Below are 25,871 nucleotides of genomic sequence, written 5' to 3' on the forward strand. Positions count from 1 at the left end.
TGTTTTAGTATAAACCAATGGATCTTTGAACATTCAAGAGCAAAAATTTAACCTAAACTGAAAAAAAAATATGAAAAGGAGTGAATCTGTACAGGACAGTGATCTCGTAGAATAGTAACAGCCTATGAGTGCAATGCTGCAGCAAGAAAATAGGCTAATGTGACCCTGGATATATAAATAGGACATAAAAATAGCCAGGATTCTTAATACATAATCTTAAAAGGAATTATTTCAGAATACTACATGTGATCCTCTTTTTAAAAATGAAAAAAAACCCATAAAACCTGAAAGAAAATACAGACACTTCAGAAGACAGCAGCAACTCTCTTGAGGGCTGGAGGTGAGAGACTTCAAAAGCTCTCTGTGTTTGCCTTATAAATATAAACTTTGCAGTCAATAATAAAGTTCTCAGGGACAAAAAAACCTGCCAATTTTGCCCATTTCTGGGGGTCATCTGTAATGTCTCCCTAATTTTCTGGAAGATACTGAAACTTTTACAAAGTACAGATGAGACGTTCATGAGTTGTTAGTGCTGCCTTCAGAAATGAATGTCTGTGTATTGCTGCTTTCCTTGCAAATCTTAGGCTTACCCACTCTAGAGGTAACAGTGAAATGTTTAAAATGAGCAGATCAAACTGGATGATCCAATATCAGACTGTGATTCCATGAAGTTGGCCAAAATCCTGTATTAATTGTGTTAGTTCACACATACCCTGACCGGAGATGTGTAAACAAAAGAAGAAAAGAAGCTAGTGAAATGAATGTTTGGAAGGCTTTGTCCTTTGGTTGTACAGATATGATTGCAGAGTTCATCTTTAGAAGAGTATTTTGGACTGAAAATTAAAATTCCACCCTGTCAGTCCTTGGAGCTTTGCTCATCGTAATTTTAGGTAAAACAGTTTCCTTGGGACCAGGTAAAACCTCTGAAAAGATTAATTTCAGTTGTAAAGTCTAATAATAGCAGTGTAAGATAGTGTCCAGAAAAAAGGAAACTGAAGCTCAATAGGACATAATGAGTAATAATAATATATATTAAAGTATGTGCTGGAAAAAAAAGCTAAACACTTCTAAGAATGAAATGTGCAGGTAATTAAACAGTAGGCTTGCAGATGTATGTTCAAGTCTGTATATTATTATGGAAGTGTTAGAATCTCCAGTTCAGTTATTTAAGAAAGGACATTCAAGTGCTAAATTTGAGTTCTTTTTATCCAAAGAGTTTTTTTAAAAGGGTCTTTGAGTTCATTTTGAATCATGACATGACTTTGTACTGGCAGATCTAAACTCTTGTTCACTATGAAAGTTTTAGAGCCATCACCTCAGAAAAGTGCCTGCTAAAAGTAGAGTTTGGATGTCACAAATGTCAATAACATTGCTGAGTCTCCACCAGTGTACTCAGAGCTTTTCCTGTAAAATATTCACTGCAGTAGTTCCAGACACACTTCTGTTTATGCTGGCAGCTAATGGCTTGTCCATAATGGATACTTCATTTTTTTTTAAAGAAGGATGGAGCTTTTTATGGCATACAAAGGAGCATAAATAAGTAAATGTAGGGACAAGGGTCAATAAATATGACTTTGTGATGCCATTAGCTTTTTAACTAGTTTTCTTATTTTAAGTGTCATGGGAGTAGTGCCCACTATCTTTTTTCAGTATCTTTGCATATGAATTTCCAGTTCTTTTGAAACTTTCCCTGTCCTGCAGAGAGAGGGGAGGCCTCCACTCCAGATGTTTACATGCTGGCAGTTCCTCTTAGCCTGGAGCTCTTTGGCAGAGGGATTTTCTGCCATAAGAGCTGTGAGTTGGATGCCCCTTGTCAGTGCAGATTTGTCTGCCATCCGGGCTGTGCTGCTGGGGATAGGCTGCTTCTTAATCACCTTGTTTAAAGACAGCTTGGGTGTCTCTGTCCCACGCTGAAGTCTAGCATGTAGATACCTTCAAACCTCTGAAGAGCTCAAGGATTTCGTGGCTTTATCCATGTCCTCATTTGTATAGCAGACTCTGTTGAATCCACAGCTTCACCTGAGTTTGTGTTTCTTTGGCACAAACATAAGGTTTACTTGATATTTCAGTATTTGCACATTTTTGATTGATAATTATTTTATGTCTTATAATACAAGTGCTGTTGGAAAGACTGTATTTTCATTTTTATGATTTTTATCTCTGACCCTGAAGGTGATACCATTCCAGTTCTGGGTAGTAGTTATTTGGTGGTTTGAATCCTGCAGTTGGAGAATTCTCCAGTTGGTTTGAATTTTCCAGTTCTTACAGATTTGGTAGCTACAGGTGAGAATATGTGAGCATTCAAGAGCCTTGGTATGTCAAATGTATCAAAAACTGTATTTTGACAAAACTCAATTACTCATTGGGAATCATTTGGTAAATGTGTATGAGGAATATTATTAGATCATGGCTCAACTAAATCTAAACTTAATGTACTTTCAGTGATGAATTTACTCTAGTTTTTAATTTTTTTATGTATAACTTTGAGTCTTCAAGTAGTACTTGATTAATTCAGGCAAGGAATTAATTAATTCAGGCTCCACTGAAGAAATGAATGTTTTCCTTTCTGTATTTTGGGTCTTGTTCCACAGAAGTATTAATTTTTGAATACCTGGATGATGTTTATTAAATTGCGGTCTTACTACCACAAAAATTGTAAAACTGAAATGATGCTTCAAACCCTAATTTATGCTGCTCAGAGAAAAATTTATTTCTGCCTGCAGGTCTGTAGGAATAGCACTTGACAAAGAGCAAGATATAACTTGAAACTCAGCTGGTAACAAAGTACATAACAAATAGTCCATGTTTTCTGTGAGGAGAGAAGATGGGGGGAGAGATGAAAAGGAAAAAAAAAACACCTAAGATGAATTGAAATAGTCTTAGAAACCTGCTGAGCAGTTGGTTCTCTCTATGAAAAAGAAATGTGTAAACCCAGTTGTTTTTTTGTTGTTTTTTTTTTTTTTTTTTTTTTGAGGTAACAGATCCCCAGTTGTAATCAACTTAAAATTTTACGCAGGAAGCTGCTGCATCAAATGTCAAGTGAGAAGATGTTTTTTTTTTGACTCTTCCACAAGAGCATGGTAGCCTGACACAAATAGAAAATACTATGACAGCTGTAAATCACAGCTTTTTAAGCAAGTGGAAGACAGCAATAATCTCAATGAGACTAGTGATCCTTTTTTTTTTAAAGTAAAATAGGGATTGTAAAAAGTTATTAATTTATACTTGTATTATTCACAAAGCTTTATACAGTGAAGTGGTGAAGAAGTGGAGAGCAGAATATTCCCCTTTGTTGAATGTATTTTAAAAATGTCATTATTTCTTCACATAAACCATTAAGCTTTTATGTGGTTTATGTTGAGCATCTTACTTGCCTGTAAGTCTGTTGATGAGACAGCAAACTTCAGTTTCAACCTAAAAGTCACCATCCATTCAAATGCAGAGGAGCTCTAAGTGTGACTAGCGCAAAAGAGAAGGGAAGATGTTGGGTCAGGTTCCCTCTAATAAGCTTCCAAGTTCAGTGTCCATGCCAAGGTGCCTTTTCCACAAGGCAGAAAAGCATGACCTGGCTTCTGCTGCTGCTGTACTGCTCTCTATAAACACATTAGAGATAGCTGTACATTGATTATTTGGACAGACAAGAGGTAGAAGATGATAGCGCACAGCAATGTAAACCCCACAAATGTGTGGATAGTGGGGTCACGTTTCAAATTAATTGTTTAATTATTTTTCTCTATAATTTAACCATTCAAATAAGAACTGAAATTAGTGGGCTGTAAGGAGGAACTCAGCAATCAAAACACACCAACTCCATAATTAAAATAAACTGCCCTGTATAATACTTAATTTTGTGTTTAAATCCTAATACAGATTTCTGAAGTTAGATGGTTGGATGAAACAATTCCATTAGAGGGCAGTAATACCTGTGGGTAAAATGTCTCATGTGCTGTATATATTTTGTTTAGCATCAGTGAATGGAAGTGAAAAAGAAAGTTGATGTAATTTAGCATTAAAATAATGCAGAAACATTTTGTAATATACAATAACACACATCCTATCTTATATAAAAAAACCAAACATGAATATGATAGAAGTGATGCAAAATACATGCAGCAGATATTAACACTGAGGTACTCCCTCCAAGAGAGAAACTGAAGTTGTTTGTCTTTCTGTGTTCTCAATTTGTAATTGTATAACTTTATTTCTGGAAAGTTTATGGGTCTCATTAAAAAAAAAAATCTTGCTTTTGAAACTGTGTATTTTATTAGCTTTAATGCTGCAGATTTTCCAGTTTTCCAGGCAAGGGATTTTAGGAATGTGCATGTTTGATCAGGCATCTTTTAGTGATTAAATATCAGTAAATATCAGTAGTGTACTGTGATTTGACAATGATTTCTGAAAAACATTTAGGATTTTTTATTAATTTTGAGACCTTTTTAGGTAAGAAATATAAGGCATGAAAGCCCAAATGAAGCTGGCTTACATGGCAAGTTCAGTCCTTCCTGTTTTAATACTTTACTATGCCTAATCCAAGCAATACCACAAACACCATTTCTTTTTCCATTTTCAGTTGTGTTACTTGATACTACAACTGCCCTCGGAGAACTAGGATGGAAAACATTTCCCTTAAATGGGGTAAGTCTCTCACCATTTTGTTGTTTGTTTGTTTGGGTTTTTTGTTTGTTTTTTTTTTGTCTGGATTTTGGCATTCTGACACTCTGGAAGTGAATGGGTGGATATTCTTCCAATAGAGACTTGTCTGACTTGGGACTGGAGCTGCCTGTGTTGTGAGTAGGAATTACAGATGCAAGAATGACATGAGTACACATTATTATGTTCTTCTCTTGCTTTTCTAAATACTAAGTATCTATCTTGCTATAAATCCAATTCTAAGTGTTACACATCATAAAGTTTCATATTAAAAAAATTTTATGCTGGAGGAATGTGTTATGACTCCTTTATTTTTTTTTTTTTGTGAAATAAAAGGAAAAATAATTTTCTGTTTTACAAATTGGAACAAAAATTTTATGGTTTAAGTAAGAACCAGTATGGACTTCAGCATTTGATAATGTGGCATCAGACTGCCTAAATCAGAAAAATAAAAACATTAATAGTGTCTGTTATCCTTGGGGACAGTGAGCATGGGGTAGAGCAGCATTTTTATTCTCTGAAGTTCAACCATCAGTGCTTTGCCAGTGGCTGCACTTTCAGAACCTGTTTTTTTGTTTTTTTTTTTCTTTCCACTCAGCTAATGCATGTCACAGAGTTTCAGGGGCATTTGGAGTTTCACTTTTAAAGTAAGATGCACTGTTCTGGAGCATTTAACATGTTCTGCATCGACTTGTTCTGATATCACTGAACATACTGTGTATCACTTATTTTCATACTAGCTTGCATTATCTCCTGATTCTTGTGTATGAGGCATATAATTACTTGCTTCTCTGAAATGAGCTAAGAAAATACTGTTTTTCTGTGAGAAACATCATCTTGTTCCATTTTCAGTCATTTTGTTTGCCATGTTCTGTTCCAGAAGGAAGTAGAAACTGTCTACCCTGAGCACCTTAATAATCCATTCTTGCAAAATGCCTTCTGTGTCTTTGCCTTCAGGGATTTCAAGCCATATGACATTTCTTAATCTCAGCCTGTTTTCAGCTTTATGGATTACTACTCTTTTTCTTTGTATTCCTAGGCATAATTTCCATCTGTCACAGATACTTCTGTGTTTTACATTTTGTATGCAGTCTCACGCAATCTGAGTTATAATTCTGAAAATTTTGTTTCCTTTAAAAATCCCAGACAAAGTAAATACTGTCATACACCACAATGAGAAATTATTCAAGGAATTTTTGCTCTAGCAAAAAGTAAGGACTGTCATCTGCCATGATGAGAAAATCCAGTGAGGAATGTTTTGCTTGAGCACTGGGATGAGCTCCACTGAAGTGTAGAGTACATTTGGAAAGCACTAAATATATAATTGCAATTATTGTGTAAATTCTTAAAAGCTCTACGTACTCCAAAATAGCCACAGTATACAAACACAAAAACACGTGCACTCCAAGTTAATTTAAAACACAGCTATTATAACATGTATGTTTTGGCTCCCCATACATACCCTAAACAACAGTTTTGCAGCCTCTTGAGGGTTTTGGGGGTCTTAGGACCTCTGCTGTATATTAAGAACTGGCAGCACTTACTAGAATACATAAAGGAGTTTACATTTCAGTAAGAACCTGGAATTCAATTATTAAAATGTTTCCCAAAAATTTACAAAGCAATTTGAAAAAACAAAAGGAGGTAGAGTAAATATGGGGCAGAAAAGTGGTTTGTAGCATAAAATCACAGAATCATTTGTATTGGAAAAGACCTTTCACATCACTGAGTCCAACTGTTAACTAAATACCACTGTGTTTACCACGTTCCCAAATGCCACAGTCACACAGTTTTTGGACACTTCCAGGGATGGTGATTTATGTCCACAGTGCTACCTAATCTGAGTTACTCTTGTATACTAATATAATCCAGAATATGGCACAAGCATTGTTGTGATTGAGATTATCACTGCAGAGATAAGAATCTGTTTTGTCCCATGATGGGCACATTAGGATTTTCTTGTTTCCTGAAGGAGAGGAGAGTGACAGATTTTGTATTGTTGGTGTTTTTTGAAAGAAATTTTTGTTCAGATACTATTGAAATCTAATGTGTTACTTTAATCAAACCTTTAATTAAAGTGTTTGTGTAGTGTTTATGTGTGTAAGAAAAATGTCATTGACATATGATTACTGCTATGCTGAACATTTTTGACATTAGGAGGATGGGATGGTGGGTTTTCCTGAGCCTGTGACATTAGCAGAAGTCATTAATTTACTGGCACACTCTGTCACAAGGAATGTTTTCATTAAATTGAAGAGCAACTTAAATAATAATGCTTGGGCTTTGGGTAGTATTGAGTATGCCTCAAAGATTTTAAACTAACAGGCCAGGGTGAAGTGGGATAAAAAATCAGGATGTTCTTTTGGAACTTGCAGAACCTTAAACTTTGCCTCACAGACTTTTTATTTATAGTAGATTAATGACATAACATTTGTAAGCTTTCAGCAGTTTGGGTCATCATTGAACTGCAAAGATAACAGTGTTATCCATGTCTTGGTAATATAATATGTGATTTTGATTTAAAATTTTCTTCCCAGTTATTTGTGCGTCCTTCCTGAAACATGAGAATGCAATAGTTTTTTCTTACAAATGTGTTTTATTTGTATGTCAGATTTTTTCCTTGTATTTTGAACAGGTAATAAATTTAGTGCTTAGAGCTACAAAAATGCAGCATAAAACATTAATATCTCTGAGGTCAATAGCATCAACTTTTGTTGATTGAGTTCCAGTTTAGCTTCTTAGTGATGGGCTGTCTAAAATTTCTTTCTTAATAATGGACACATCTGATACTTCCTCTGTTCTTTGGGCTGTAGTTCAAAATGACCGATTGATTTATGAAAAAGCATGCACTATGAAAGAAGATCTTTACTCACCAAACTGTCACTCCATAACCTTGAAAATATAGAACAGAGGTTTGGGGTTTTTTTGATTGGTACAAAAAATGAGAAGACACAAGTTCATGTGTTTCAGAAGAGGATGTGGATGGAAACTAGTGGGCAGTCTCAAGTGCATGTGAAATAAAATCCAGCAGTCTAACCAAAGTCAGTTTGCTGACCTTGGGGACACTGTTAGGAGCTAGGAAAGAAATGAAAAAATCTGAAACTGAAAACTGAAAAGCAGTGGTCCACAACCTTCCTTTACACATTAGCAGTAATACTAATAAAATAAGGCACCTTATTCAACTCCAGTTGGTGAGATATCTTCCTTCTGTCTTCAGCATAAAAATAATACTAGTTTCCCATTGCATTAATCATTGCAACACAATTTTGTGAGCAAAGTTTGCTCAGAAGCTGTGGTTTGGGGACTGTTGCCATAAAGGCATGTCCAGTCCTGATAAATTTCTGCCACAGAATCATAAAATGGTTTGGGTTGGAATGAAGCTCAAAGATTGCTCAGTTTCAACTCCCTACCATGGGCAGGATGCCACAGGACCACATTGCTCAAACCTCAGACCATCCAGTCTGTCCTTGAACGCTTCCAGGGATGGGGCAGCCACAGCTTTTCTGGGCGACCTGTGCCAGGGCCTCACCACCCTCACAGGAAAGAATTTCTTCCCAATAGCCAATCTAAGCTGCTCTTTCAGTTTAGAGCCATTAGCTTTCATCTTATCACTCCATGCCCTTGTGAAAAGTCCCAGTCCAGCTCTCTTGTGGCCCCCTTTAGGCACTGGAAGGTGGTGGCCCCTTTAGGACTGGTAAAGTCCCCCCACAGCCTTCTTTTCTCCAGGCTGAACAAGCCCAACTTGTGTGTAGCCACTCAAAAAATCAGTTTAAAAGCAGGACAAGGTGACTGACAGCACAAAGCTGTGAGACATTTACACGAGGAAAAGACTTACAAAAGCTATCTTGACTTGTCATAGTAGACACAATGTATGGCCTCAGCAGTAAAGAACCTACTAGAAGTCCTCTAAATTATTTGACAACTCTGTGAGTCATGAAACTACTTTCGTTTCCACAATTATTTGAACAGTTTCCTTGTCAATTGGTAATTTACCTATTGGTCTATCCAGGGAAATAATTCTGGTTTGAATATCTTGTTTCTATAGGGGATTGTAATTATTTTTAATAACAGTTGCTAATATACAGTATTACTGTTCTTCCTGTGTTATGAATTTTTTGAGCCTAATCTTGTCAAAGTACTGATTTTTTTTTCCCTACCAGACTGTTTATATTACCCTCTCTGTTAAAATAATTGTTTTACAGTAAATGCATTCATCAACAATTTATTTTTAGCTGATTCTTAGCTAATTAGGAGACATTTTTTGTAGTTTATGGTAACAAGAGTTTTGAATGGCTTGGTACTGTTTGTCACAGATGCCACTGATGTTTTCCTGTGCCAGTCTGCAAACATTTTTCCATGCAGCTGCATCCATTTTCACCTTCATCTTTTAAATATCTCAGAAAGTGATGGGGGGGAATATATCTTGAAACATTCTTCTACAATACTTAACATTTTCAACTATTCATTTCCTTAAGTAGACTGTCTTTGAATTGTATTTATAAACATACGGAAGTTTATATACTTAATACTTATTTCCTTAATAACTCAATGATGTGTTCTCAGCACTGCTTTGGTCACCAGTATAAATATAGCACCAAAGGGCAGCTGGAAAGAAATTAACTCTGTCCCAGAGGGACACAGTAAACATAATTAAAATTCAAGTTGTGTGAAAGTTACCAGGATAAAACAGCAATACCATAAAAAACACTTCTATCTCAAAGTATTTCACTTTTCTTTCAAACAAATCATAGAATCATTTGGATAGGAAATTATTTGGATCACTGAGTCTGCCTTCAAATTAACACTGCCAAGTCCCTCACTAGGCCATGTCCATAGGTGCCACATTGATTTATCTTCACACATCTCCAGGGCTGAGGACTCAATTGCATCCCTGGACAGCCTGTTCCAATGCTTTCTAACCTTTTCCATGAAAAAAAAATAATCCTAATATCCAATATAAACCTCCTCTGGTGCAACTTCAGGCCATTTCCTCTCATCATGCCACTTGTTCCCTGGGAGAAGAGACTGAGCCCTGCCTGGTTACCCCCTCCTTTCAGGTGCTTATAGAGAGTGATAAGGTCCCTCCTGAGCCTCATTTTCTCCAGGCTGAACCCTCCCCAGCTCCCTCAGTGGTTCTCATAACACTTCAGACCCTTCCCCAGCTCCATTCCCCTCTCTGGACACATTCCAGCCCCTCAATGTTGTTCTTGTCCTGAGGGGCCCAAAACTGGACACAAGATTCAAATTGTGACCTCACCAGTGTCAAGTACAGGGGGACAATCCCTGCCCTGCTCCTGCTGGCCACACTATTCTCGCTTCAGGCCAAGAGGCCATTGGCCTCCTTGGCCACCTGGGCACACTCTGGGCAATCTGTGGAACAGAGAACTGCAGCTGTGTGGGGAGATGTTGCAGAAGTAGCAAGAAGTTTTAACTAAGAGGACGTTTTTTGAGGGAAAAAAAAAAAAGCATCCAAAAGTTTAAGTTATTTTACCCCTACAGCTACATCTGTGAAAGTTCACCAGCAGAATTTCAGAGGTGTTACAGAGGCTGTGGTTTTAATAAGAACTTTAATAGAAGGTAGGGATTTAGCTGTCAGAATATTTAACGGGGATGAAGGGAAGGAAGGTAATCAGATTTTCACACAATATGGGGAATTTACAGAGATGAAATTAAGAAAAAATATTGATACTCACGTATTTGAGATGTAATTTGGGCATAATCAGATATCATCCTCTGCAATGCCATATTTAGAATCCTTTTTGAAAATCAAGTCATTATTTGAGGAAAAAGGTTAAATCAAGGGGTAAGTTTTTTGAGATTAATTTCCATCTGCAGAGATTAAACAATTAGGTATATCCATGATCTAGTTAAATGGCTAGGAAAGCTTTCTTAAAGGAGTTGCAGTTGCTCATATGAGATGACTTGCTTGTGAGAGTCCAGTTTCCATATTTCTTTTAGGAGCATCTCTGAATGTCCTGGAAACTATGAGTGTCCAGGTAGATTGGTGCATGTCTAAATTTTTGGGTTTGCCTGTATTTCCTGGTAAAATGGCAAAAATCTTAAATTTCTTGGAAAACCCTGGGGCCACAGAATTAGCTGTGGCTGTGCTGGAAATTTGAGAGTCTGCTGGGTGGATGCAGGGTCATGGTAGCATGGTCCATCAGAAACAGGTAAATTCACAAAATTTGCTAGGCACTGTAATGTGATAGTATTTGTCACCCTCAGTGTTTTTGTACATACACTTGAGCAGTATCCTGATTATTTTTGTGTGGTACATCTCATTTCAGATTTCACAGAGGCTTGACTAACACATGGTTGTGTTCTTATTTGGATATTGCAAACACATTTTGGGCCCACTGGTGCTTGCCACTTGCCAGATCTAAACCATTCCTAGGCTAAATAATGACATGTAATTAATTAAAAACAAAACCAACCAAAAAAACCCCAAAACCCCCCAACCTCTCAGAAAAAAAAGCAAAGCCCAGGAGAAAAAAAAACAACAAACAAACAAAACAAACAAACAAACAAAAAAACCACGAAAAAAGCTAAATACAAACCTACAAACCACTTAGAGGGAAGCAGATATAATGGAGGAGGATTATAAACAAATTTGTATGCTCCAGTACAGAGCAGCCATATACTTACAGCTCATATATAATCTGTAATAGTACAGGATTAGAAGCAGTCTCTAAACTGCTCAACCAAATGCAATTTATTGTATTTTTAGTGTTACTGTGTGGTAAATCTGAATTTGATGATAGTAATGCTGCATGTATTTTTGCATTAATTTTCCATTCCTGTTTAATTTAAATAATCCTATGTACATACATACTTCTATTAAAGGCAAAATTTATTGCATATATGGATTATTTTTCAATGTATATTGTATATTATATAGCAAAGGAGGGCAAAGCGTGGCAGTAGTAGTATTTCTATTTTCTGTTGTGTTTCTCATTTTATGTGTGAGAACCATTCTAACTGGTGGAGCACAGTAAACATTTAAGTTTTTTAGTTGTGCAGGCCCACAGAATGAATGCTAGTTCTATATTCTTTTATTTAAAAAAATAGACTGGTTGGAAATTTAAGTAAATAGCATGTGTTGCACATTGATGTACTCAGTGAAAAAAAAATAGCTTTTAAGTCTGTGTAGGCTGCACATTCATCGCTTGCATTCACAAATTTACAATATTTTGGTTTACCAAAGTGGGCAGTAAGGGAAAAAAAAGAAAGAAAGTATAATTTAACACATTCTTGCTTTTTAATTTTTTTTTTTAGAAAGAATTGTGTTTGAGAAAGAAAACACAGTGGGTTGAAGGAAGAAGAATGGTTGATTTAAGTTCTGTTTGGTGTCTTTTCACCAGCGTAGGATTCCAGAATTTTATGGTTTCCGTCATGCAAATATTTTGAAATTCAAAAAATTCACTCATATGTATATTCCAATGTAAAATACAATATTTTCTGTTATAATTCAGCCTTCACTGTGCAGACTCATGGAGCAAGAAAGAATGACAAACTGGGTGATGCCCTCAGTAAAAAAATCAAGGAAAAGCCAGAACAAAATAAGTGGAAGAAAAGCAATATTTATGGAAATACCAGATGCATACTGAACACCTCTTTATCTGAACCATTGTATTTTCAGAGACTTCAGAACTGCTGCACTGAACTCTTGGGAAATACTCTTTGAAATTCCTGTGTGCTTAGGAAATGGTCTCATAAATGCTAAAGTAGGTGATAAATATCTAGTTATTCTGAAAAGAAATGTCTCTGAATTGTTCCAAAGCCTTTTTTTTTTTTTTTTTTCCGTGAGGAAAGGTAAAATTGGCAGCAGCAGAAGGTGCTTCCCTGTCTCATGACCAAGTGCTGCTTTTTACTCAGATGCTTAGTAATCTACTCAGGTGTTCAGTAATTTAGGGAAACTCTAATCAAACTACTGCTTTCTTTTTATCATTTTTAGTGCCAGGAATAATCTATTTTCCAAAAGTGGATCTCCTATGTATAATGAAAACCAAAAGAATACATTCTTAAGGATTTGGAGTAATCTGACCTTATATTGGAAGCCTTTACTTAGACTTAACAGAAAAGAAAGCTAAAAAAAAAACCAAACCATGACAACTTCACTTTTGAATCTTTTACAGATGTTTAAATACATGGAATGAATTTTTAAAATTATAGAGAAGTAACCCGATTATCAAGCTTGAAGCATTCTCTAAGCCTCTTTTACATACTTAGGCACACATAGTCCCTTTTGCAAATTGCAGTGAATCATTTATGTTCTGATAGTGCTTTAAATGATAGGATTATAGGATGTTTGTGGGTACCAGGAGTTTTAACCATTGATGAAAATACAGTATCCAAATAGTTCTTCTGCTCCACTGGAATTCTCACCAAATGAGAAAAAAATGCTCCAGCTGGACTGAAAGTGTGGTTGTTGAAGAAATTCTCTGCTTTGCCTCTCTGCCAGTAGATGTCCAAACCTCTGGTACAGCATTTGAGCTCTAAAACTCTTTGCTGAAGAACAGACAACTAAATAAAATATGCAGCAATTGCTAGTCCAAAATATAGAGAACTGTAAACTTCAGATGTAAGAAGATACACTTCAGACAGTAATTTTCACATGATTTAATATCCTGCAAAGGCATCCAGGCGAGTACAAAGCCTTTACCACATGGATTATGTATTTATGTAAGCAATCCTAGCAGAATTGGACACTCTTCACATAATCCTACCAATCTACTTCAAAAAATGGAAAATAGATAATTTGTATATATGTCTATTGGCTGCTAATAAGGAAACAGAATTATTTTTAATAATCATAATTCCTTGGAGAACAAAATAGAAAGGAACCCAGTATAAAAATCTATGTATTTATGAATAATAATTTGTAGCTGTATTTTATATTTAAGAGGATAATCCCTGCTATTGTATTTAATCAAAAGAATCCTATCCTAGGAGTTTAAAACATAATACATGACTTGCAGAAATAAAGTGATAGATCACAAGTGCTGTTGAGATGTAGAACAGTATTTGAAGATCACAGGTGTTCTGCCTGACCTTTTGTTTTGTCTTCTAAGAAGTCCAATAAATGTTTACTTTAGATTTCCTAGTAGTGTTAAAAGCTGGGCATATTGTAGAGGAACTAAAAAAAAAAAAAGAGTTTTAGTTAGCAGACACAACAGCTTAATAATGTGATAATATGCTCAATAGGGCCTTCTTCAGTGATTTCTCTCCATGTCTGCTAGTAATTTTCATCAGTTTTCCATGTTATAAGGAATACTCCCAATTCTTAATTTTCTTAAGGAAGAACTCCAACATTTTGTTTTCCCTCTCAGCTGATGGATACATGGATACTCTTGTATTATGTCTATGACCAGTAGGTCATGAAGTGGTGAGCAATAGAATTTTTATTCCATTAAAAATTGGATAGAAATGTTGTACCCTAGGTATTATTATTGCATCGTCCTGTTGGTTCTTGGCATGTCAGAAGAATGCTACTAATGATTTTATATCAAAATATTTAAAGGCTTGATAGAGTTCATTATTAACAGTAGCATAACTAAGGAGATTGCTTTAGTTCCCTTTTTCATGCAGGCTACCAAGGGGATTGACTTTAGCTCCCTGATTCTTGCCATGATGATTAAGGGGATTTGTTTAAACACCCCATTTCATGTGGTATAGCTACTGTAAAAGGATTAGTTTTGGATTCCACTTCCACGTGGGAAAGCTAAGGGGATTAGCTTTAGCTTTTCATTCCATGACAAAATAACTTAGGGCAATTGCTTTCACTGCCCATTTGATTGCATCAAGATTTGTCCTGCTTTTGCTGTTCTTGTTTCAGTTTCTTTCCCCTCTGCTCTTACTGCCCAAAGTCATTTGACTTCAGGCTTTCTGCCCTCCTGATGGAAGGCCCACTGCCCATAGTGAGCTTTGCATCTGTTAAGGAAAACTAAAGAGACGTGATGGAATCCCATGTGTTTTGGTTTTTTCCTCATGGAAACTCAAATGTTAGAATTCCCTTGGGTAAAATCAAGTGTAGGAATTGCCATAACTGCTAACAGTGCTAGTTCATGTGAGGCAGTATTTGATTTATGGCAATGAACAGGACCATGAGCTTCACCTGTAGGTAAATGTCTTGGGGGATTCTTTACACTGCCCATTGGAGCAAAACTGTGGAGATTTTTGACAAAATCCAACAAAACCAGCACCTGAGTCACAAGTGGTGTAGCCAATTCAGTGCAGCACCAAATCCACACCAACAGGCACTGTGTAAGGGCAGAATTTGTTAAGACCTGAGTGCTGTCAGAAACTCTGCTTGTGTTTCTGCACAGCTTTGCTCCTGTGAATACACCAGTCCCAAGAGAAAAAGCTCTCTGAGGTCTTAGTACCAAATTGCATTGCACAGCCAGCACAAATTAATATTTTCAAACCACTTAAAAGCAAATAAGATGTCTACATGTAAATTCAAAACAGGCACTTCATGCCCAGCTAATGAAGTTTTGTCTGAGCTATTAAATAAATCAGGATCTGTGCCCTGGCTTTGAAGATGGGTGTCTCCACAAAGCTGTTTTAAATACTTGCTCTTACCTGAGGCTCTGACTGGTGAATGAGCAGGTTTTAGTCTATAAATCCAGAAACTAATGAGGTTCTTCCTTTAGCAATCTTTTTTTTTTTATGTTAGGGTGGGTTTTTTTTTTTGTTTGGTTGGTTTGGGGTTTGTTGTGGGTTTGTTGTTGTTGTTGTTTGTTTTGCTTTTTGTTTTTATTGTTATTTACTTGTGTAGTGGAAGTGCTTGAAGCTTTACCTTACCAAAACACTTAAATGTGTTGATATTTAAAGGTATAGGAATTTATTTTAAAGTGAAGCTTAAAATTAAAAAAAAAATTAATTTAAAAAATATTTTAATGTTAAAATTTTATAAGGAACCAGCCTTGTGTATCCATCCTGTGTCAGAATAATCATAGATGTGAACAATTAGGAAAAAAAGCAGATGTGAGCCACTGCCCAGCTCTGGCATTACACTGGCACAGATGTAGCCTTAGGAGCAGGATTCTGAAGAAAATCCTTCCAAAAACACGTGCTGTTTTTCCAGTATTTCAGTTCTCCACGATGGAATATAGCAGGACTTTTTTAGCAGCTGTTCTGAGCTAGTTAGTTCTACAATGGGCAGCCACTTGAATTTTATATATACAGTCATGACTGTATATGAACATGAGACGTGCATATAGATCCACTCTCCTCTAGGATTGTATGTGCCCATACAGTGGGCACAACAACCCTAGAGGATGTTTGGCCCACTTGAGCTGTACAATTCCCTATTCTAAGCTTACAGCACATTCTGGAATTTACTTCACTCTTTATGCTGCTCAGTAAAACCCAATGTTTGAATTTGTCCCTTCAGTGTCCTACCACAGCTTTACATTTCTGAGGCTCTTTTGCTGTGGCATTTTCCCCTTTGCTTCTAAAAATAAAATGCATCAAAAGCAATTGGAAGAGAAAGCTGGGCTTCTATGAAATTTTACACATTTCTTGAAGAGAAAAAAAAAGAAAAAGGCAATGGGAAAGTTCTTCCAGAAGAACTCAGCTACAGAATACTGTATATCTTTAGTCATTCGTGGAATAGCTGTATGTTAAGACAAACACAGCAAACCATCTCAGTAAAAAATCTAATTCTCTGTAAAGTATATCAGGTAGCAGTGCCATGAGAAATATGACTTTATCTCAGGTCTTGCTGATTTATCCATATTATACAATCAGTGCTTGATGTAGATGAAAACAATCAATTTTTTTTCCCACTTGGGTCAGTGCAGGAAATTTCCTGAGGGAAAATGTTTTGTTCTTCATAATTTTTTTTTGTTTTATATACTGAAGACTGTTTATAAAGTTGAAGGATTTTTTGCTTTGACTGCTGCAGAAGAGCCAGGATAACAGGGTAAGAGTTACTGCAGTGGCTTTGATCTGAATATTTCCTCCTCATGGGAATTACCCTGAATCTACAACCTGGTTGCCTGAGCTAGAAATCATTTATAATCTGTGATTATTAAATTTTATATCTCTAGACTCTCTTGGAGTACTGTCACTCCCTGCATGTCTTTTAAAGTTATGAATATACAATAAAGTAAAGGAATATCAAATTAATCACAAGCAATGAGATAAATTTTGAGTAAGAGTAAAGCTTGAATCTTTATAGAGTGTTGAAGCAGGTTTTTCACTGCTATCCTATTTATGCCTTTTTGGGTAGTACTGTTGTATATAGCCGGGCTTTTTAAAATTCTCTTCACGTGCTTTAAGTCCACAGAGTTAAGGTTAGTCAGAAAAATGACAGAACTTCTTCAGTGAAGACAAATTTAGGCAGAGGAGCACTTATTAAGGGTAATGAAAGGTAGTTTGGTTGACAAAATGACAAAAAATAGAGTAACAGCAGTAACTTAAATACATAGTTATGGTCAAATGAATTATATTAAAGAGAGAACAGAGGCCTAGAAAGCTTATTTGGCCTGCAGCCCCAGAATAATGTTCACTTTTCCACTGGAAAAAAAGGTGTCTTTTTTTCTTTTCAATATCCCTATTTGTATTTTCTCTTCACAAAGTAAAGCAACTGTTAGTGATGTGTTAGAAGTAAGTAAGAAAAAAACAATCTTACTTTGGTTGCCTTAGTTCTCTTGCCACCAACTAATGGAAAGTTTCACAACAGAAATTAAACTAAGAATGCACAGGTGTTTTTAGGGCAGTACAAGAATTATTTAATATTTATATGAACTGTAGTCTAAAATCTCCTAGCACTTTAATGTTCAGTGAGCATTTCAATGACATTTTATAATTGTTTACATTTTTTAACCTACATTCTGCTGATATATAAGTTGTATAGAGGTTCAAAATAATTAAATATATTTATGCTAACGAAATAGGATTTTATAATTTGGGTTCTTATAAAATTATGGAAAAGTATGTTATTAAGATTACATGTTAAAAATCAAGTAGGGGATGCTTTTGCAAAGCTTCTGTATTTTAGCTAAAATGGTTGCATTTGAAATTACTTTGCTAATTCCTTTTTTGGAGTTGTAATTTTAAATTCAACTGTTGTAGTTGCTATGTAGAACTTAAATATTTTCAAAGAAAAGTGCAATAAGTGTTAAACCACATGTTAAGAAGTAAAATATTTGTTGAAATCACTCTTTTCTATGATTTTAGTGAAGAGGAAATGGATTAGCTTCTAACTTGTAGTTTAAGAATAAGGTCAAGGATATCAAAAAACCCACAAATATTTTTGGAGGTTAGTAAAAATTGTTTCTGTGCAATTCTGAGGGTATTTTGTACAGTTTTCAGTTACTTTGGGTACATTTTTTTTTGCTTTTCTTTTGCTTTGTTTTGATTTCTTGAAATTTCACTTCAGTATAAAAGTTGAATATTTAATTCTCATTTTTGATCTTTTTAATTTTGCACTGATACATCAAAGCTGTTTAAATTTTAGGAATGATACTGGCATAGAACATGTAAAGAGTGTTGAACAGTGCTATAAAAATTCTGCATCAATTACATCCTACCTGGATTCCTTGGAATTCCTTGTTGAATTACATTCAACAATTTTTAGATCCTGTATGGTGCATATTGAAAAGGAAACACAGCTCTGTAAAGCTCATGGCTTTGTGTGATACAATTTATTGTTAGCCTTGGGAATGTGGCATTAGAAGAAGAAAACTTCTATTCAGAATCTTAGTTTGTCCAAAATAGCGCCATAACCAATGCTGACTGAGAATATATTTGAGGCAGCAACTTTCTTAATTCCAGGATTTAAAAAAATTATTTTTAAGAGTTAAGTACATTTCAAGACCTTAAATTAAAGGCAAATATTAAGTTCTTGCCATTCATGGATTCCCCAGCTCTTTTTTCACTTATTAAAAGAAAACAGGGAACTAAATTTTATAACTTTTTTTTTTTTTATTTACTGCTCTTTCTGTTAGAGAGGGAAGCACACTAGAACAGAGGACCTATTTGTATTAAAAAAAAAAAATCTGTATTTTTAGTTTCAGGCATGTCTCTACTAGTGCACCTAATTTTTGCATCTGCATCCATGGATCCAGCTCTCTTCACTCTGGAGAGGGGCTTCACAAAGAAAACTTTGTCAGAAATGTGTAACATTTTACAACAGGAACTCAGATGTTGCTTAGAGTGCAGCTGGAAGAACAGACATTTTAAGGATAAGGGAATTCAATAAAAGTTGTAGCTGAAAATTCATCTCCATATCCATACAATTTTTAAATAAAATGAAATACCAAGGGTTTCCTTCCTAAGTGAATTGATATATTAACATATATTCTAAAAAGGAGGCTCAATCTAATTTTAAGCACCCTATAGACAACTGATACAGGATTATTTTACTTCCTTGGAATCTAATTCTAATTTGAGAATCATGAAGGGTGTCTTTTTGTCCCTTGTAGAAATACTGTGCATTTTTCTTTACTCCAAAGAGAAGGAAATCGGTCGTCAATCAATGGGACAGTATATTTCATATATCTGATATCATACCTTGTAAAAGAGTTGTTAGATTTCAGCTAACCAGGAAAAAAAGAACACTACTCCAAACTACTAAAGAAATTTTGCTGTGTGAATCCTGGAATTAGGCGAGAATAAAGGAGTGATGGACCTGTGCCACATTTCTACTCTGGTTTTCTTTGTAGATAGATAATGAAATTCATTTTCCAGCAAAAAATTCACAATGTTTTAGGTAACCATGACTATTTACAGCTTAGTTAAAATACTGTATTAAATGCAGAGAGTATTTGTTTAATTAGTTTGGGACTTGTTAACAGCAGTAATGGTATCTAATATAAATATCTATAGATCATTCTCTATGATTATGCATCCTTGAGTTGTGCTGCCTTTTAGAAATAACTATTATTTCCAAATTGTTCTAAGTCTGGCTTTTTTGTACCTGCTGTCTCACAAGTTTTCTGGCTGCATTTTCCAGTTCCTTTGGCTCCCTTCTCCTCCCTTCCCGGTTGTCTGCAGGCTTGCAGCATTTTCATCTCCTCTACCTGCATTGCTCAGGTTCCCCTCAGTGTTCAATCTGTTCTGCATTCATTTTGCCACATTCTGGGGTGCATTTGGAATCATGTCCAGAAACAGAAACTGACAGTTGGTCAGTTGGAAAATGGGACAGCCAAGAAATTTTGTGGTGACATCAGTTTAATGGACTTTAAACAAAAACAAACAAACAAACACAACAAAACAAAAAAAGACAAAGCATATCAAGCATAATTTAATAACAAAGTGCTGCTTAACAATGTAAGTATTTGGATTGTGTTTTCTGAGTCAAGAGTGAAATTTTGCCTTTTTAGAAAATATTGATACCTTGTAATTAAATATGTAGCCTCTGTCATTAAACTTTGACCAGCATCTCTAAAACACCCTACAGCCAGCCTTTGAAGGGAAATGAACCCATTTATCAAACACTGAGTGAAGATTTGCACCAATCTTCCAAATCATCAAAATTAGGCTAACTGGGAGGCGTTTTTATTGCCCATATATGTTTATATTTTATATTCATTTATATATATTTATTTTTATATATATTACAATACTATATCACTTGAAGATGTAACTGGGGTTTTTTTATTATTTTCATGTTCATAATATTGAAACCTTAAACATGGGCAATACCTAAAGTATCTTTAAAGCATTGCATAGCCTTAAAAAACCTCCCCTAATTCAAAACAATACTGAGCTGGCCAGGCTCCCTGAAATATAACTTTTGGCCTTCCTCTATGCAAGTACATATTGAAAACAAATGTGCTCTTTTCCACATAGCAACAATTTGGAAAGAGAGATGTTTGTCTTTTTCACACAGTGACACTGTATGATAGCATCTACTTTTAAAATCTGAAGTGCTTTTTTATTACAACTGTGCATTTGTGTTAAGAGGATGTCAGCAAATGGATGCTAAAATGTTCCCTAGAAAATTTCTGGGAAAAAAAAGAGATGTGTTTAGATTGTTATTTAGTAAGACTTTTTGCATGAAAGCTATGCTGGAAATTATGGTAACCACTTCAAGGAACAGGACATAGTGAGACAGTACATCCCTTTTTAGGCCATGTTGACCAGGTAATACTACAGGTCTCATGCAGGAATCATTCGAACAACTGGGTTTGGACAGATGTTCAAGAATTGAGAATAAAGAACCAGAGATGTTGAAAACTAGGCTGGCACTACTCTGTTTAAATGATGAATTTTAAAGGTGTCATCATTTGAAAAGAAAAAGAAATCTAAGAAAAACCAGTCATAATGTAAAAGATACTTGTCAACAGATAATAAAATCATTTATTTAAAGTTATGAATGATAAGGTCATCTTGTCTTGGTGTATATATTGCTCTTACTTTTTGGTGTTATGTATGCTTTTATTACCAAATAGAGTAATATATCAGGATTCCGTTTTTTATTCAGGCTGATGAGTAAAGATACAACACATCAGGCCAACTGTTTATAAGGTGTCTAAAGTGCTTCAGAAGAGTCATGTTTGTAATATAAATAAATTGCCAGAAAAACAATCAAAGATGATCAGTGTAAGTAATACAAAAGTGCATGAAAGAGGCATAGGACAATTGATAAAACCGATGCAATAAAGATTATACAGTCATAGTCAAAATATTTTGGCTTATAGTGGAATACATTGGTCTGAAAAGTACACAATGATGTTTTGCTGCAATATTAATTTACACAAAGCCTAATAGCTGAGTATGTTTTCATTATAAACTTGACAGACCAGTAGCTTTTTGGGAGACAGTTTGTATCAAAAAATGGATAAAGAATGATGGTAAAGGTGTAGTGTTGTATTGCTTCAGATAGATGAGGTGATAAAATGCATGACAAATCTTTCAGATCAATTTTCAGATTCAGATTTTGGCAGAATGGAGTTAGCTACTATTTTGGAAGCTTGGCCCATTGATAAATTTAAGAGATTATTAAATAATTAGAACAAATTTAAAAATGCTAATGTATGTGTCCTTTCACCTAACACACACAAAAAAAATTACCAATATTCATATGCTGAGTGATGAGATAAAAAAAGGCTACTAATTTTGTAAGAGAGAGGCTGAGAGGCCTGCAGGTACCTTGCAGGGCAGGATTTTGGCAAACTGCCTTTTACTGTCATGAAGCATTCTTTATTTTAGACTGCTGTGACATAAAAAGTTGAATCAATGGATGAAATTGAGAATGATAATACATTTAATCTGTTAATTGACAGCACAGAAAGGAAAGAGAAGAGAATGATGGTCATTTTGAAAGCAATCTGCATCTGTTGGGTGAAAAACCTTCTTAATACCTAATTTATAAAAATTTCCCATTCCTATGGAGAGGTGGCACTGGGGTCAGTTAAACTGTGTAGAGTAAATAGGTCAAAAAGTGTGGAAAGAAATATTCTGCTTTTATGTAGAAGATATTGTTCAGGTGGAGAGTTTGCATATGTGAACAATGAAAACTCCGGTCAGATGTAAAAAAAAAAGTATGAAAATTTGGTGATAAACCAACATAATTTCACCTAGAGACTCTTTGTAGGTGTGGGATCTTTCCAAGATTATGATAACATTCAGTTTAATATATTGGCATTTAAATTTTTGAGACATTTTAAATATTTTAGTCTGATTTTAGATGTTTGTGATTTTACTTCTGTTATCTGATAAAAATATCATGTTTTGTATCACTATTGCCTGTTGAGAAATTGCTTAAGCTAATGGATTTTGTGGTCATTTTGTAGGGCAAGCACAAAAAATCATGTGATAGGCGTCTTTTCCCTTTATACCCATGATTATGTCACAAGTAAAAAGCTATTTAGCCATACTTTCATTTCACATCCTTCTGTTCTCCATATTTCGAAGAGTTTTCCATATTATTGCCTACATGAGAATTCCAAAAGATAAAAAGATCAGCCCATTCCACATCAGTTAGTTGCTGAATCTTCTCAAGAAACCAAAATAGAAGGATTATTTTAATCTATGAAACACTGCGCTCTCTATTATGACTCATGTTTACTCATACAATTTGCTCCTCATCACTGCTGCTCTCCTAAGAAAGTCATTGGAAGGCATGAAATTACTGGGAGCATTTATGAAACCAGTCACACTCCACTGGAAACACCAGTAAGGAACTGGAGGATAAGGAGCCTTTTCCAAATTATTCTGCTGGTCTGCACAAAAGGGAACCTACAAATGAAATATCACTTGAGACCTTTAATGTAAAAAAAAAAAATCTCAACCGTACAAAACAGAGATTTAAAAAGATGACAGCAAGCACACTAAAATATTCCCAGATGTACTAGAAATAGTGAGAAAAAAACAGAAAGTTGTTTTTGGATGAATGCTGATGAGCTGGGTGCTCTAGAAGAAAGACACTATCTTCTGTTTCTTGATTATATCCCCATCCAAAGAAACTCTCTTTGTCTTTTGAAAAGGGACTTCATCAAAGAAGTAATTAACTGCCTGTGTTACCTATTATGCTTTCTACCAGGAAACTGAATTTTGATTAGTTTACCTTTTTGGGAAAGAAAGCTGACATCAAGAAATGTTCATCCAGATAAATATTAACCTCTCAAAGTTTTATGGTCAAGAAATAAAAATAATACATCGAATTAAAATTACTGTTTTAGGGACATGGATACTGGAACTTCATTTAACCAAAATACTAAGTGGGACATTTCAGAATGCTGGGGTTTTTTTCAATTAAAGGAATAGGTTTCATGTAAAATATGACATTTATATTGCCATTATTAATATACAAATAAGACACCAGAATGCTCAATTTCAGTTAATCTGAAGATTCTTCATCTTTGGAGGGTTTTGAGACCTGGCTGGACAAAACCTGGAGCAGTGTAGTTTGAATTCACTGTTGATCCTGGTTTGGACTAGAGGTGACTTTGCAGAGTCTCTTCCAGTTTGGATGATTCTATAATTAATACATCAAAAAGAAAAATATTTCTGCCTACATCAACTCATTTTAATTTGTTTAAGGACATTTCTTGTCAGTTCTTCTCTATTCTTTTGCCTCCAGACTTAAAACAAAAACCAAAAAAATGGGTGAAAGCACAGCATTTTTTTATCAGCCTTTGTGTTACCACTGTAAGAGTTATTGAATTTATGTAATATAGTGACATGTAGTGCTTAAAGGTGCACAGATACCTGAATGAATACACACAGTGATTGAAACATATTTTGACCCAGTGACCCAACAGCATTTGGGAACAAACAGCTCATTTTAACAAATGACAAGTTGCTTATTTTCCCCTTCTTTGTAAAACATTTTCTAGCTAACATCATTGACCTCTTTGGGCTTTTTTTCTTCTCAAAATGACTTGATATAAAGCTTGTATTCATTATCTGTCATAAAAAGGAAGGCAAAACATGCAAAGTTCAAGCATTGAAAAAAAATAAAACTTGACACGTTAAGGTTTTTCCTGTGCTGCAGGACTGAATCTGAGTGGTAAAGCTGTAGTGTGTCTGTCTTGATCAAGTTAAGATGCTTTTGCCATTTTTCTAAATAGCATCACAGAAGGGAATTCCTGACAAGAATGAATCCCAGATCCAGTTAATTTCTCTCTATGCTCTATAACCTCATAAAACTGTGTTTTTTTCCTGCATAATCTCAAGTTTGAGACTGTGAAATTTATCCTGTGGGCTTTGATTCTGTATCAGAGCATCAGTTAGGGAGATTTTCAGTGGGATTATTATTACCTTTATTAACTTACTGAGTTTCTGAGGCAGTTCTCCAGAGCAGGAAGAGGAGAACCTTGATGCAGCTGTAGTTGTCCTGGGAGATACATTCCTCTCCTGCCTTCCATGGATTTCTTTGTGACTCTGAAAGGGTTCAGCTTACCTGATATCTCTGTAAAGCAAAGAGGTTTTAACCTTTCAGGTTTACTGAGGATAGTGCCAATGATATAATGGCAAATTCTTCCCATGAAAAAGATCAAATGCAACAAAAAAGAAGTAGCTTATCTCACTCCAAGCTACTTCAGGGTCAGCCAGTAGTGGTCGCACATTTGGAATTAAGAAGGTCTTAAATCTTGGTTAAAGCTTTTTATTTCTCTTCTATTCTCACACCATTACATTGTATATAATGATCTGACATTTCAAAGCTAAGATTTATTATAGTGAGAATTTACATGAGGACCTTTTATTCAGGGAAAACTCTGGACAATTCTACAGGAAGCCTGGTTTCACTGCCAGAGGTTAGAAAATTTAATCAAAACATCTGCTCTGTCATAGTAGAGCCTTTTCTCTGTAGCTTAATCCTTTAGCTCAGTGGCACATGAAAAGTTCTCTATTTCACAGGACCACAAAAGTTTTTTTTTTTTCCCTATACTTCACCTGAAACCTACATTCAAGTACAGAGCTCTGCACACTGTTTCATGCAGCTCTCAGCAATTACTTGGTTTCATCTGAGGCTGTGGATACTAAAGGAGAATCTGCAGATAGGTGACAAGAGTGACCACAGCAAAAATCACGTCCCGTGGAGCTCAGAACTGGAGCACTGGGATGGAGACTTTTAGGAATTATGGGTCAAGAAGGAAACGTGCAGATCACAACAGCTTTAAATTATAGCAGCTGCTTCCAGATTTCCTTCAGCCACAGCAAACAGCAGTCACAGCTCTACTCACAAATAAAAAGAAACTCATTGGCAAGGAAAGGTGCTGAATTAATTTGAATTCTTTTCTATAAAGATTTCCCCTCTTCATCTGATTACTTGCAAGTCCAAACATATTTAATAGATGAACATGAGTAAAATGTGATTGTTTACCAGGGGGTCTTTTCAAAATAAATGTTTTGCATTAATATTTCTGACAGAAAGAAAACGTGGAAGTAATTTGGCCCATGTAGGAAAAAAGGTTACAATTTCTTGAAATATACACATTAAAATTTATAAGAAATAGTGCTCCAGCATGGCTATGTAACAGGTTTTTTTTAAGCTGGTTTAATGCTTTTTGGATGGAATAGATAGATTAGAAACGTAATGTAAGTTGCTATATTTTAATTTTATTTCCATTTTTTATTTCTAGATATTGTTAAGAACGACAAAAGGGATAAACATGTAAATGGGGAAAAAAGAAGGCTTTATTAAAAGCCTACTGTTCCACAAGGAAGAGCATGCTTAAAGCTTTTCTGTTTTTTATAGATGATGACCCAAATATTCTCAGGTTGGGCTTTGTGGTGAGTTGTGGGAAATGGAGTTCAGTAAA

At 35.2% G+C, this 25,871-nt stretch overlaps 1 protein-coding gene across 8 annotated transcripts in view; it reads left to right on the forward strand.

Annotated features, from left to right (window-relative positions):
• The window catches only part of EPHA6 (EPH receptor A6), a 381,012-nt gene that overhangs the window by 24,676 nt on the left and 330,465 nt on the right, over positions 1–25,871 (forward strand). For 7 of the 8 annotated variants that reach the window (XR_005258586.1, XM_038150645.1, XM_038150636.1 and 4 more), the window contains exon 2: positions 4,571–4,635. The exons of the other annotated variant lie outside the window; for it this stretch is intronic. Coding sequence is in view for 5 of the 7 variants with exons in the window: in XM_038150645.1 (XP_038006573.1) it covers positions 4,571–4,635 (65 nt within the window). In the remaining 2 variants the exon portion in view is untranslated. The remainder of the gene's footprint in view (positions 1–4,570; positions 4,636–25,871) is intronic. 8 annotated transcript variants of the gene reach the window in all.

This window comes from Motacilla alba, chromosome 1 (genome assembly GCF_015832195.1).
Source record: "Motacilla alba alba isolate MOTALB_02 chromosome 1, Motacilla_alba_V1.0_pri, whole genome shotgun sequence".
Lineage (NCBI taxonomy): Eukaryota > Metazoa > Chordata > Aves > Passeriformes > Motacillidae > Motacilla > Motacilla alba.